This window comes from Elephantulus edwardii, unplaced genomic scaffold (genome assembly GCF_000299155.1).
Source record: "Elephantulus edwardii isolate Elephantulus edwardi_28Jun2011 unplaced genomic scaffold, EleEdw1.0 scaffold00103, whole genome shotgun sequence".
NCBI classification, from domain to species: domain Eukaryota; kingdom Metazoa; phylum Chordata; class Mammalia; order Macroscelidea; family Macroscelididae; genus Elephantulus; species Elephantulus edwardii.
Window position 1 is genome coordinate 10,167,276 of NW_006399853.1, and position 15,577 is coordinate 10,182,852.

The 15,577-nt window shown below is 40.2% G+C and overlaps 1 protein-coding gene across 2 annotated transcripts in view; it reads left to right on the forward strand.

The window, feature by feature from the left end:
• Positions 1–15,577, forward strand: part of WDR7 (WD repeat domain 7) — a 349,149-nt gene that overhangs the window by 224,589 nt on the left and 108,983 nt on the right. For both annotated transcript variants that reach the window (XM_006891734.1, XM_006891735.1), the window contains one exon: positions 11,108–11,294. In XM_006891734.1, the coding sequence (XP_006891796.1) occupies positions 11,108–11,294 (187 nt within the window). The remainder of the gene's footprint in view (positions 1–11,107; positions 11,295–15,577) is intronic.

Consider the following 15,577-nt stretch of genomic DNA (forward strand, 5'->3'; position numbering starts at 1 on the left):
TGATTGTGGAGCCAAGCAGACTAAAACTGTGAGCAATCTCAATCTCTTCACCATCCATCCTGATGCTGCCAATTGGTCCAGTGGTGAGAATCTTTGTCTTCTTGGGATTGAGCCTCATTTTGTTTATAGGAGAGTTAAATGTTTTTAGTCGGCTACCACAAGTATGTTAAATGCCCAAAGAAAAATAAGGTTAATTTTCACATATGAGAAAGCTATTTCAGTTGAAAGTAGATAGATAGGATAGCTGGCATTGACTCATAATCTCCAGCATGTTCAAGGTCGTTGTTGATGCCACTGTGTGTCCGTTCATCTCACCAGGGTCTCCCACACCTTCATTGGCTTTCTGTTTCTCCAAACACAATGTCCTTCTCCCGCAATTGTCCCCTTCTGATGGATAGTATATTGGGTAGTATATCTACAGCAAGGAAGTAAGACAATCTTCACCTATAATTCGTAAGGTTTCCATTGCCCCTCTTGACTTAAAGTGTTTAAAGAACTTTGCTGCTAACCAGAAGGTGGATGGTTCAAACTCAGCAGCTGTTTCACAAGTGAAGATATGGCAGTTGGCTTGTGTAATAATATTTACAACCTTGGGACCCCAGTACACTAACTCAGCTCTGCCCTATAGACGTGACATGAGTTGGAATCAGCTCATTGGAAATGGGTTTGGTTTTTCATTTTTAAAAATATGTCACCTAATCTTTCTTCCTTTTCTGTCTTAGTTTAGGACTGTGCTGAAATGTGTACACCGTGGTGATCTACTGGTATTTGAAATACTGGCAATATTACACCCCACATTACAGAAACTCATGAGTTACTACAAGGTGACACATGAGTAATGATTGGAGTTCAGTAGAATAGAAAAAAATATGGAAAGAATCAAATAGAGTTTGAACTTTATACTCTTCTAATTATTGGACTGGGAACAGCTAATTTCTTTGAATTAGGACTGTTTTGATTAAACTGATAGTCAATTAATGAGTTTTTAAGTATCTTTGTAAAAGATATTTAAACTAGTTTTCCAATTTAACTGTTATTTTATACTCTGTTATAGAAATAATGAGGTTTTATGTAAGCAAAGATATAAAATATGCAAAAGAACTTTTTTATAATTGCACTAATATAGAACATTTAATTATAGAAATGTTTGCTAGTCATTCTTTATCCATGATAATACATAGTACATTAGAAGTATTTTTTAATAAAAATTTTTTTACTTTAATTATCATTTTAACAAAAGTTTACAGAAAAGCTAGATTTTCATTCATTCATTGATGCACATTTTACCCCCCTCCCTCCCTTCACCCTCCTCAAGTTGACTTTTTTCTTTTCATTAATTTACTTACAAAATTCTAATACGAATTCGAACAAATTCTTTCAATTTCCCTCACCCCATCAAATTGCACAACCCAATGATTAATCCCCTCTTCCCCCTTTACATCCATATCCCTCTGCTTCCAGCCTCTCCCACCCTCCTGGATCCTTATACTCATTCTACAATAACAATATTTATCCTTGTGGAACTGAGTTAGTTCACTCAGCATAATGCTCTCCAGTCCCTCCCAAGTTAGGTAATAATTTACAAAGTTATTGCTCCTGCATACTGCATAGTACTCCATCTGCTGAACATAGAAATTCCATATGACCCAGCTATTCCACTACTTGGAATATACCCTGAGAGTATGAGAACTGAGGCACAAACTGAGATTTGTACACCAATGTTCATAGCAGCATTATTCACCGTTGCAAGAACATGGAAACAGCCCAAAAGTCCAACCACAAACGAATGGATTGAGAAATTATGGTACGTTAGAAGTCTTTTTAATTGAATCCATCACCCATGCAAAGCAGAGAAGTAGACTTCTATGTGACACTTGGCTGTCTTTGTCCTTTGATGGACATTGTAAGTGGGAAATGGCTTCATTCACTTGATTACACTTTGAAATAAGTGGTTAATCATTATTAATTCATTTTGCACTCATTGTAATGTCACAAATCATCATAAATTCATTTGGTTTAAAGTGCGTAGAATATCTTCTCCCATAGGAATGTCCTTGTAATTGAGCTGTTAATTAATGTATTCTTTTAATATGACCTTCCTCCCCCTTTTCTACTCTTCAGAGCCAGAAATGAATAGTGTCCATTTCCTCACCCATGGCTCTTTTTTAAGTCTTAAGTAAGTCTTTTCAAGTCTTTTTAAGTCTTAACCTATTAACTGGCTTTTGAAGGGACCAGCGTCCAAGAACGCAGTCCTGTCTATTCATACCAGCAGTGAACAATCATAAATCATCTCTGATGTCTCTGAAAAAGTCTTTAAAAAATGCTATGATTTTGTAATTATTCCAGTAAGAAAACATGCCCTCCTTTGTTACATGTGGTTTGACTCTGACTTCTCTTTTAAAATCTTATTCTTGACTCTCCCTGCAGGGGCCGTTGGTTTTCCATAAGCACTGGTTTCTCTTACGTCCAGTGCTCCTGGTACACTCTTTAAGCAAAATCCCTCTTCGTTTTCACTGTCATTCCATTTATTCCTCCATCAAAACTTGAAATTCATGGCTATCCAGTTGAAACCAACTCATAGCTGACCCTCTAGCAGGGTTGGGTTTTTTTTGGGGGGGGTGTAAATTGCGCAGGAGGAGAGTGCCTGTCTTCCTCCTGTGGAACCACTGGTAGATTTGCACCACCAGAGAGGTGCCCCCTGCGGCATGGCAGTGTCATTTCCTGTGGTCTACCCATCTCTTCCATCTTCCTGTTCCTCTTCCTGTCTTCTGGAAGGATGTTGTTGTTGTTAGGTGTCATCGAGTCATAGACGACTATAGTCACCCTATGAACAAGAAACCTGGACACTTATTTAACTCTTATCGTTTCTCCAAATTTCATAGTTTCTGGAGGCAAGCTATTTCGGAAGTGGATGCCACTTCTGCTTCCAAGTTTGTTTTACTTGGGGAGCTCCACCAAACACTGTCCACCATGGGTAACCATTCTCGCATTTGACACATCAGTGTCACAGTGTTTAGCATCACAGCAACCACGAGTTATCTCTGTACAGCAAATGCACAGACCAGTGCTATACCACCTAGAAGAACGAAGAATGTTTGAGTGCTCATGACAGGTAGAACTGCCTCTTGAAACTACCTGTGAGTTGATCCCCAAATTCCCAAGAGTTCTTGATGCTTCAAGATAGTTGTTGTTAGGTGGCCTTGAACAAACTCTTATTTATAGTGACCTGATGAGCAACAGATCTGAGCCTTACCCTGTCTTGGACCTGTGCCATTAGCATGGGCGCTGCTTAAGCTCATTGTGGTGTTCACTTTGTCTGCCCACAGCCTTCTTACCTTTTACTAACCCTCTGCTTTCCTACTATGAGGTCTTCTTCCAAGGACTGGCCCCTGCCGACAACAAACCCAAAGTGTATGAGACAGAGTTTTGTCATGTTTGTGTCTGAGCAGAACCCTGCGTTATTCTTCCTCCAAGAACAGATATGTTTGTTTCTTTGGCAGTTCATGGTACACGTGGTACTCATGTTGTACATTCAGTGCTTCTCCAATACCACAACTCAGAGGCATTGCCTCTTGGTCATTCATCGTCTGACTTTCAGAGGCATAGTGAGCAATTTAAAATACTTTGGAGTTCTGGTGGCAAAATTTGTAGAGAGGTGAACTTCTGACTGAAACCTGGCTCCTCTCTGCTGTTTCTAGTACAACTAGGGACTCAATAGAAAATATAGATGGGCAGTCTCTTCTCATGCTGCTTTCAACCTCCAAAGGCCTGCTGCAGGGTCAGCTGTGGGTCAGTTTCAGTGTGATGGTAATGACGTTTGGATTTGAGCTGGCCTGAGTCAGGAACACCTTAGTCTTTAACCTGACACCTTTGCTCTTTAGCACTTTACAGGAGACCTGTTCTATCCTGTGCCAATTTTACTGTCTCTGACACACTGACCCTCATCACCCCAGGCACTGTATCAATTCATCTTGTTGAGGGTCTTCCTCTCTTTCTCTGTCCCTCCACCTTTCCAAGCCTGACCGTGACTTCCCTCTCCAAGGACTGGTCCCTCCTTGCTGCACGCCCAAACTATGTCAGACAAAGCCTCAGAATCCTTACCTCCAACGAGCAGGTTGGCTTTACCCTCTCTAGAATGAACCTGTGTATTTTCCTGACAGTCCATGGTATATTCAACACTCTTCTCCAACACCACAGCTCAAAGGCATCAATTATCTTTCATCCCTAGTCACTGTCCAGCTCTCTGATGCAGAGCAAGCAATTGCGAAGACTACAGCCTTAGATACAGAAGAGAGAATAAGCAGTTAACCAGCAATACAGATATACTTGTGATGTGCAGATGACACAGCATTGAAGCCATTGAAGTCTTCAATGAAGACTTGAAGCACTTACTGATTAATAGCAAAGACAGAAAACAAAAATTTTCATATTTAGACCAATAAAGAACATCTTCATCAATAGAGAAAAGTCTGAAGTTGTCAACAATTTCCTTTTACTTGTGTCTACAATCAGCATCCTTGATAGCAACAATCAAGAAATCAAACTGTACTGTATTGAGTAAATATGCCCCAGAAAGTCTCTTTAAAGGATTAAAAAACAAAGGTGTACCTGCTTGAAGCTGTGGACACTGAAGAAAGAAGACCAAAGAAGAATTGATGCTTTTGAATTATGGTGTTGGTAAAAAATAATGAATATGCCATGGAGTTGTGTCTCACAGTCTTTGGACATATTATCAGTAGTGATCAGTCCCTAGAGAAAAACATCATGCTTGATAAAATGGAGAGTCAACAAAAAAAGGAAGACCCTTAAGGACATGGATTGAAGCTACAGCAATGAACTTGAACAAAGCAAGAGAATGGGCCTTGTGAATCCATCAACTCAATGGCCCTTCTCAGCAATGTAGTTTATTTTTGTTTTGTTTTTATTGTTTAGTGTTGGCAAATAATAGGTATTCAATAAATGTTGACTGTGTTAATAAATGTTGTGATAAGGATAAATATGGATTTGAGAAGTGAGTAGCTTCTAGGGGGAGAGAGCTGAGTTTTGTTTAGGAAGACCATGATGAGTCTTCATTGTATAATTACAGCAGTTGGATAGTATTAGTGGTGGGGTAATCTTTATTTGTTACCGTTTTTATTGTGATTGCGGTAACTTAAGGCCATCAAATAATTAGTAGTAAGGCTGAAACAAGTCAAATTGCCAAAACACAGGATAATTAGGTAATTACCTTAAAGAGAGAGAGAGAGAGAAAGTGTGTGTGTGTTTGTGTGTGTGTGTGTGTGTGTGTGTGTGTTGCTTTATGACTTGTGTCTTAATCTTTTAAAAGAATAAGTCATCATAACCAACCAGAGAAAACAAAAGTTTTAAAAAATTGACAGGGGTTTTTTTGGTTTTTGTTTTGTTTTCCTGTTGATCAGTTCATTATTGGGAAAGATTTAGCAAGAAACAACTTAGGGTATGATGCTGTCAGTTTTATAACCATCGCTTACAAAAGCTTCATTTTGCTATTTTTGTTTCAGTCTTTTCCTCCTTTTTAGTATTTTTGCCATAGCAGAAAAGTGTAAACATTTTCTTGCAGTTTTGCTGTTTTGTAGCACTTTTGAAAAACAGTAAGATTAAAGGTGGACACAGATGTTTAGAAAGCTTGAGCTAAAATAACACTAAAATATGAGCTATTGTTATTACTCTTGACTGCGTGACAACAGAATTAGTTTCTCCACAGTCAGTAGGGCTCACTTAATTGTGATTTATCTAATGCTGGATTTTTGTGCTTCTGCCTTCTAAAGGGTTTTCTTTTGTTTTGCTTCATGCTGCAGTGTTCTGAGTCCCTCTGCGACCTGTCTCTATTTTAGTGGTTCGTTTGGAACTGCCACTAGAGCATGGGGGAGGGGACAAGTATGCTGTATCCTAAATCTTACCATAAAGCAGTGCAAGTATATGAACTACTCAATTATTTTCTAGATAAAGACCAATAATTTGCTCATTGGAAATCCCATATTAACTCATAGAATGGTGAACTCTATACTCTTTAAGTTATAAGCCTTTTTTTATTCTCACTTAAGAGCCACTGGTGTGCGAAATACCATGATGGTTACCCATCATGGACCGTTTGGTGGAGCTCCCAGATTGATTCAGGTTTGGAAGCAGGACTGGCATCCACTTCCTAAATCACATGCCTCTGGAAACTCTATAAACAGAAGGTAGTTATAATACAGGGTTCAGGTCATTTGTTCGTAGAGTTGCTATAAGTTGTACTCAACGGCACTTAACAACAGCACCACCAACGAGCTGAGAGCAGAATTTACCTATTCATTGCAGCCTTTCCAGTAGAAGTCACCCAGTTATTCAGGACAGTCAATCTATTTAAAAATGACAGTAGTTTCCAGACTTTTGGATATCATTGAGTTAGTAAAATTGAAAAAAAAAATAGTGATTTAGTGTACATCATAAATCTTTTAAATTGAAGAATATAAACATTAAAAAAATACTACTGTTCTTACCACTTTATGAAAGGAATGGTTATTCCCTAAGAAAGGTAGTAAGAATATAATCTCTGGATATACAATTCTTTAAATGTAATTCCTTTAGCTTTATGAAAAGACTTACTGCATTCTTGGTATCTTTTTTTCCTGTTTCACTAAAGAGGCATATAAACTCTGGCATGAACCAGTACAGTACTGCAGTAAGCTCCTAGAAATTTCTGGTCTGTGGTTTATTTGGTTGAGTGTGCTGGCTGCCTCGCTATGTAACTGTTGAAGTAATTCTCAATATTTACCAAAGTAGTAAAAGTATTAAGTACTTAACTGTGTATATGGCATTGTGCCAAGGCAGATGGCAAACAGAGGGTTTATTTATTTGTATTTTTCTCATATAGCCCAGGAAAATTACCTATTTAGCAAATATGGAAGAGTTTAAAACAAAATAAGCCAGTTTAAAAAAGGAGAAGAAAAATTATTTTAAAATAAAATTAGTTTAAGGTCATAGAATGAATATACAAAGGTTGTTTATTGTTTGTTAAATTAAATGTATGGAAAATAATTGCTTTACTTTAAAAAAAGGCTCTCATTCTAAAGTAAGCATAGATGATAAGGTAGTAATTGCCAGCTATCTACCCAATATCTGTTCTCTTGCATGAGAACAGAACTTCAGTGCTGTTGGAATTGGTGTCCAGCTGAAAAATAGACACTTCCCATTCTGCCTTTCAAATGCCGGAATCGTGAAGATGTAGCTAGACTTTAAAAGGGACCTTGACTTAAGTGCCGTTTTCCCAGCACTTCCTTCTTCTCTGTCTTGGAAGGTGGGTGCTGCATGTGTCCTTAGTCACTTCATGACTGTGATGCAACTAAGAGAGAAGGGAAAAATTCTGAGGAGCCATGGTGTGCTATTTTTAGATGCTGCATGTGACAGGGCTGTCTCATTTTTATGAGAAAGATAAAGCATAAAATGTGCTGCTTTTCCTGTTAACTGCAGCTAAATAATTCCTTAATTCAGAGGAGGAGGATATATGTATATATTACGTGTGTGTGTGTGTATCTAAAATTCTATTCTATACTATTCTATATATTCTATTTATTCTATTCTATTCTATTCTATTCTATTCTATTCTATTCTATTCTATTCTATTCTATTCTATTCTATTCTATTCTATTCTATTCCATTATATATAGGATGAACAATCTCCCCTGTGTAATTTACTGCCTCTGAAAAACTGCCGAAATGTCAGCTATGGGCCGGTTCCAACTCTGTGATACACAACAACAACATATTTGAGATAGATGGTAAAGGTCGTAGCTTTGCATAATTACTTGAATAGTGTATCATAAATGAAGATATAAGATAGGGAAGAGCATAGATTGGCGACTGAGATGTGTACTGTGGCCCCATCATATTGTCAGAGACTCTGAGGACGGGGACAGAGACTAGGACTCACTCCATGGACCTGAGCTGTCCAAACCTAGAAATAGACAAGAACTCTTAAAGTCTATCCCAAAAATTCAAATCAATCCCATTTGGAAGTTCTGATGATATAATTCATAGCAAGCTGCACAATCAACCCCCGAACAGCTTGACTCTGGAGCTCTCGGAACAGCTCCATGGGAGGAGGGCCGGTCTTCTCTGGTTTTAATTTACAGCCTCAGAACCCCAGTGAAGGGTGGGAGCCAACTCACTGCCATTAAGTTTGACTTTTGTTTTTAGACTTAATTCCATTTATCTGAGAATGAATAGGTAAAAATCTACTAGATCTTTCCCCTTTCTGATCTCAAAACAAGCACAGTAGTATTGATCTTTCTACAAAGAAAACCTGATGATGTCCCTTCCTTCTTTTGCGTAAGGTCCTGCGCTGCCTCCAGAATAAACAAATACCTTAGCACGGATTAGAAGGCCCTTTGTGATCTGGCTCTGATCACCTGTCTAACCTGATGCCACACAGTTAAACCTCATCTGCCTTCCACTTCTTGGCCATTGTCTCCTATATACACATACACCCACATGCCCGAAGATTTTCCTGCCATATCAAACTCCCTTTAATCTGTTGACATGTATACAGTTTTCAAAGGAAGATTGATGGCCTTCAGCTCATGCTCAGAGTGTCCGTGGCTGAAACAAGATTAAGAATTGGAATTTGCAGAGTACATTCAGACTTTGATCTTGTCTTTACAATGTCCTTCACTTCTCTGCAACTCCACTTCAACTCTTTCTAAACACAAGTCTGATTATCTTCCTCCCGTCCGTGTCTTTCTGTTGCTCATAACATAAACATAAACTCCTTAACATCATTATTAAGACCTTTGCTTCTTCTCTTGCTACTCCTCCACCTCCAGCTTCTCGTGTTCACTTTCTCCAGTGACTTTCCATCACCTATGATAGTATTTCCTTCTGTCTTCCATTGAGTCATGCCTACACATCCTTCAAGTCAAAGCTAGAATATCATTTCCCACCCAGGATGGACAAGCCTTCCATCCCCTCCTGCACTAGGTTAAGCATCAGGCCCTTGGATCTGTGGGATTCCTGAACATTCCCTGCCTGACATCTCTCACACACCATAGGTGCTGTGTTAATTAAATGTGCTTGTTCTTTTATCTGTTTCCCCTCCTTGTAAAGAATGGAATCATATCTGTCGTCTTCATGTTTTATATACAGTTTTAAGTTCCATGTATTTTAATTATGTCTTGTTCAATCTATTCCATTTTGTTTTATACAGAAAACATTCGGAGTACATAATGTTCCATCATATGACTGTACCATATTAATCATCCACCAACTATTTTTAGATATTTACAATATTCTAAATAATATTACCCCATACGTCACCGCACACAGATCTTTTTCTAAAGCTCAAGCTATTTCCTTAGGATAATTTCCTAATAAGAAGATTGCTAAGTCAATGTGTATAAAAGGTTAAAAGGCTTTTGCTAGTACTTGACTCTTGGGGAGTCCATACATAATGCAATAAAGTCTATAGTCCATCTCAGATGCGACTGTTGTGATTTGTTGGGTTGTCATTGGCTGATGTTTTTGGCCGTAGATTGCCAGGCTTTTCTTCCTAGCCAGTTTAATCTGGATACTCTGCTGGAGCCAATCCACCATGGAAGACCCTACTAGTATCTGAAATATCAGTATAGCACAGCTTCTAATGTCCTAATAACATAAAAACCCTAACAGTACGACCAACTATAAAAAAGAGTTAGGGCAACATAGTGATGGTCATATCTGACCTTTACCATCTTCACAAAAGGGAACAACCTCTGTACACAGCATCAGTAACACAGAACCAACTCCCATGAAGCCAGACATGTCCCTCACGCTCCGGTACCTCTTTGTACTCATCTCAACACCAATCTCACAGCTTTGCTGCATTCAAAATCTGATGTAATAGCTCACAGACCTCACAGAACCATATTGGGGAAATTAAAAGGTTGTAATCTGGATTAATAACAGAACACAGTTACACAACTCCTGAAATGTGCATGCAAGCACTTCAGCCTTGAGCTTTGTAGCTTAAGGCCACTTTCCCCAAGTTCTCAGTGCTGCCATTGTTGTTTTTCCATATCCAGTTGTCCAGCGAAGTTCTTAGTCCTGCCAATATTGGCTCGCCGCTCAATTTCCCATCTCGTGGCAGTTCTCCAGTTTGGCCATAGGGGTTGCTGTTGTAGGTGTTGCTGTGGTAGGTGAAGCTGGAGCAAGAAGGAATCCTACATTCTTTTGCTGCTTTTTTCAGCGATACCAGAAGATATGTCTCTGTGACCAGAGCTGCTCTATATATTAGCAAGATAAACCAATCGTCTTGTGGATAGACTAACATGCCCACTCTCACTAAGTCAGGTAATGGCTAGGAAAATTCATAGTGAAAGATCAACTCCAGACACTTCCAATTACCTCTGATCACAGTGACCGTGTACACAACAGACCCCAAGCCTTCCCGGTCCTCCCGTGTCCGCACGGTTGTTGATCTGCTAGAGTCCATTTTTGCAGCCACTACATTAGACCATGTCATTGAGGGTCTTCATCTTTTTCACTGACCTTATATTACTCGAAGCATGATGCCCTTCTCCAGGGGCTGGTACCACCTGTTACCATGCCCAAAATATGTGAGAGAAAGTTTCCCCATCCTTGCCTCTGAGGAGCCCTCTGATTGCACTTCCTTCAAGGTAGATGATTTATTTGTTCACAGAACATCCAGTAGTCTTTGCAAATGCCCTAACTCAAACACACCAGTCCTTCAGTGTTCCTTATTCATTGCCCAGCTTTCATATGCATGAGACAATTAAAAGTACAATGACTTGGGTCAAAATGATTTAGTCCTGGAAGTGACAGCTTTTCTTCTTAACACTATAAATAGGTCTGTTGCAATAGATTTTGTTCACCACTGTAACAGTATGTAATTGTTATATAATTAAAATCCTTTAGAAAGTGACATAAAATGTTGTAACTCTTCAAAGTATGTGGCTCAACAGACTACAAACAAAATTTATTTTGTAGTCTTGCTACTCTTTTTCAGTTCAGAAGAAGATATCAAAAGTAGTTTATGTTTTGAAAATGTCTTTCAAGGAAAACAATGTGAGAGTAAAATGACTGTATTGTTGTCTGTTTCATTTTGTCATTTTAGGCAAGGCATTGACATTTCTTCTGCTACAGCCCCCGAGTCCCAAGCTTCCTCCACACAGCACCATCCGGAGAACAGCTATTGATCTCATTGGTCGGGGCTTCACCGTGTGGGAGCCTTACATGGACGTGTCTGCCGTTCTGATGGGCCTTCTCGAACTTTGTGCTGACGCAGAGAAGCAACTTGCCAAGTAGGTTCTCGTCTCCCGTTCGGTTAGCTCGTGACTGCTGTTTTGGAGGGAAAGGGCAGGAGAGCTTTGATAAATCATGCATATTGAAGAGATAAAAATAGCAAAAAAAATTTCACCAGGTGAAATTTCAGAAATGGACCATTAAAAGGAATTCTTTTTCTGCCATTTTTCACCCTATTAGAATTTTATATTGAGCCAGTAAATAGTACTTTGTGACAGAATTGTCTAATAATATGCCTAATTATATAATGATTAATTACATACCTAATACTATTAGATAGTAATAATATACACACTAGTTATAACAGTGGACTCAAACATACCAACAATCATGTTTTCGTCTATTGTACTCAGGCCACTTTGAGTCGGAGCTGACTCAACAATTAGCGATGAATATATGGTTTGTAAAGAAACTGATATGCATATTTGATGCTTGGAACAAAAAATGTTTTACCAAAGATCTGTCCAGATAGTTTGGGCAACACCTCCTTCATAATCTTAATCATCTTTAAACCCAATTTTTTAAAAAAAGTTCATTGGAACACAGTGAAATGCACCCATTTGAAGTGTCAAGTTGGATGGGTTCCTGCAAATGTATAACTGTAATCACACAACACCTGAGATAGAAGGCATTCTCGTGCCTTCAGAATTTCCCTCCTGCTCCATCACTGGGCCCAGGAGCCCCTGTCTAGGAACTGCTAGATAATACAGTTGTATGTTTAATATTGCCGCAAATGACAGCTATAGACTTCCTGTACATGTTTCTAAGCACGGTTGCCAGTTTAAAAGTGTGTGGAAACGCGTTAAGGATTAGGTGGAAACGGGAGCTGTTGTGTTTGTCGTGGTAGTGAGAGCCAGCTGGGCTTTGTGCAAAACCGCCCTGAACATAGTTCCAGTGTTTTCTATGTCTCACTTCTCAGCTGCAACTGCCAGACAGTCCTCCCAGAAGTCCCCATCGCCATCCTGGTTTATCAAGAGAAACCACAACATTGTCTCATTGTCCACATTTTAATTTGTTGATAACATATTTTTAAATCTGACCTATGCCCAGTTTCCACAGTCTTCACTCTTAGCTCTATTCCCTAGGAGAAGTGACGGTGTATTGTAGGTTTTTTACTCCCCATGCTTAGTATTAAATATTTGGTGTTTAAAGAAATGTCTGTGAAGTTCGTATCGGTGAACATAACGATCCCTTCATGTTTTCTCTGCATTAAGTGTCCGGAGACACAAACACTGTAGTTTTTCTGGAGGTAGTTTAAATCTGGCTATTACATCCTTTTCAGTCACCAAGATTAGTATGACTGCGTACACCGCTCTGAATAAGTGAATGTATCAGCGCGTAGCCTTGAGGAGTCCAGTGTAATTTTCATCGTGATAAATTGCATAATAAGCAAGAAAACGTTTCCTTATTAATCTATAACGAGATTTAGATTGAAAATGGTCTGTTACATCCATGACGTGCTCGGTGCCGGCTGCAAGAGGAGGGAGTTGGTGCAGGAAGGTGCAGCGATGGAAGCCGGGGTTAAGTGTGTGTCTTAGCCTGCAGGTGCCCTGCTGATGCGCCCCTCCTGGTGCCTGATTGACTGGGGACACAATAACAGTGCCCAGCTGCCTCGCTTCCCTCTGTGATGTTAAGCTTGCTTCGTGAAGAAGCTTTCATGTGGTGCTTGCTTTTTTAAAATTTTTAGTTCTCATTTATTGACAGAGAAAGAGGAAAATGCCCCATAGTCCACAATTCCTTCTTTACTCCCATTCTTTTAACTTGGTGGCTGGTGTGCACAGAAGGGTAGGAGTAGGGACAGCTCGCTCAGGATGCAGCTGGAGGCCGTGGCTCCTGGCAGGTGCCTCTGTCCCTCCTTCAGGGAGACAGGTCCCCAGGCTCCCACTGCAAAGGGGTCTCCCAACACCTTGGGTATCAAGATGAATGGGGTATTTCTCCACAGTTAACCAGGTCTTGATTTTAGACAAAGACTTGGCAATTTTCACACCTTTGGCATCACTCTTGTCAATTCCATCGAGTCAGAACCAACTCATATCTGACCTTCCAGCGAGTTCTTCTGAGGCTGTAAATTGCATGGGACAAGTTTGGCCATCTTCCATGAAACAGCTGGTGGTTTCAAACTGTTTGCCTTTGGATATAGAGACCTGCTGGGACAGTGACTGAGACAGTCAGCTGTTCACTGAAAGGTCGGCGGTTTGAACTCACCTGGGACTCCATGAAGGAATGGTGCAGGAGAAGCTTTCCAGCCTTGGGAACCCCGGAGGGCAGTTCGACTCCATCCTGCCCCTTCGGGTTACTGTGAGTGGGAGTGAACTAGGAACCGTGCATTTGGTCTTGGTTTAACTGTGTAAGGCATAATGTTAGACATGTATGATGTGCCCAGAGTTAAATGAAACAAAAGTTGACTTCCAAAGGACTCCTGAGAGGTATGCTTGGCTACTTCCCCAAAAGGTTGGAGATTTGAGCCCTGAGGGACCTCAGAAGAAAGGTTCAGATTCCCAACGCAGTCATTGAAAACCCTGTGGAGGGCCCCTGACACCACATGGGGTCATCATGAGTTCAGGAGCCATGCACGTGACAACTGGCCCTGCCCTTAAGCCACTTGCAGTGCTCCACCAAGAGTGAGGTCTCCAGAGAAGGGGAATAAAAGGCGGCCATACTGGGGGCTTGGCGAGAAGCATCTTAGCTGCTGATCAGAAGGTCTACCAGCCAGAGCGTCCCTGGAATCTTTCATTTGAAAGAGCAGAGGGAGGGAGGGACAAGCCGCCCAGGAGATGCTGTACCTGCAAACGTTCAATGAAAGTTAATAGTGGTCTTGCCTCATTTTACTTATTAAATTCCTGCAGAACCTCACCAATGGCGTGCTAACTTCCAGAACTCTGAAGAATCAGCTCAAAGACGTAGATGCTTTTACTTCTTACTTTATAAGAAAGTTGTGACAGTGAAGTTTTTCTATCTCTGACACCTCTCACGAACCTTGACATATTCAGGTTTCTGGAGGTTGGGGAGGCAGCCATCACCGAGCACGTCTCACCCACGTGCTCCACTCCTCAGAGATGTTCTCGTCTAGTTATTGAGAGCACGAGAAAGGGCCCTGATTATCCTTATTTCTCCAGTGAGATGTGTGCCTCTGAGAAAGCCGATGTCACTGGCACAGAGTAAGTAACACTGCAGTCACTGAAAAAGAAGGGATGTAGACCCAGCCTGGCCGCGTCCAGGAGCCGAGCTGCCACCCCCAGGCTCACAAGCGGATTACTCAAGTGCACACAAAGATCACAGAACCACTACAAGATGTTAAAAGAGAGTCAGTGCTTCAGAACTTCCTGGGACGTGTTCATAGTCTGGTTTTCAGCTTGCAGTGGGCATCCGTATATCAGAGATGGTGAGAATGGCACATGAACGACCAGGTTCAGATCTGTTGTTCATAGGGACGATAGAGTCACAGGTCAACTTGTTGGCACCTAACAAAAAATCACCACAATTTTCAGTAAATATTGTATTCATTGTAGATCTTAAAAAGCTTAGGTATCAGTAAGCTCTGAGTGCATAGATCATGTTGTATGTGTTTATTCTTATTTCTTCATAATACCTGGGAAGTAATTTGCATGTGGTAAACGTTACACAGAATATTAAAGACCAGAGTCTCCTTCAGATGTTTCACTTAGTGCCCTCAACATCCAATTCGGTACTATATCGGGATATCCAAGAGCATCTCCAAGCTCACACTGGTTCCGTGATAGCCAGGATCATCACTCAGGGGTCTTGAGTCCCTTTTTCCCAGGAGGAGCCCTGTTACTTGTTGTAACAAGTAGTGTTACTTGTTGGACCGGCTCACCACGGGTGATAGCTTGAATCCAAGACTTGCCGTCTCAGACATGCGATGAAGGACCATCAGGAGTCAGAATTGATTCCGAGATGGTGGATATGGGTTAGCGTTGTGTTTTTCTTTTGCTTTCTTTTGTTTTACTATCATGGGATTACTTGACACTGATTTATAGGTAGAATCTTGCATGAGGATAATTGTAAATGAATTCTTTTGAGCTGAGTTATTAAGGGCTGCTGATTCATAGGAGGCATTCAGTGGACAACTGAGGCTATACTTCGTTGAAGTAATAAATTGGATTATTCTTTTTTTTTTTTTAAAACAATAACAAAATTTGTTCTTCTGTTGGAAAAACCTCCTTGCTTTTTCTCAATGCTCTTTTTTTTTCTTTCTATAATTATATTTTATTAATTTTCATAAACATTTACAGAGATTTTGGGCTTCCACTCATTCATTGTT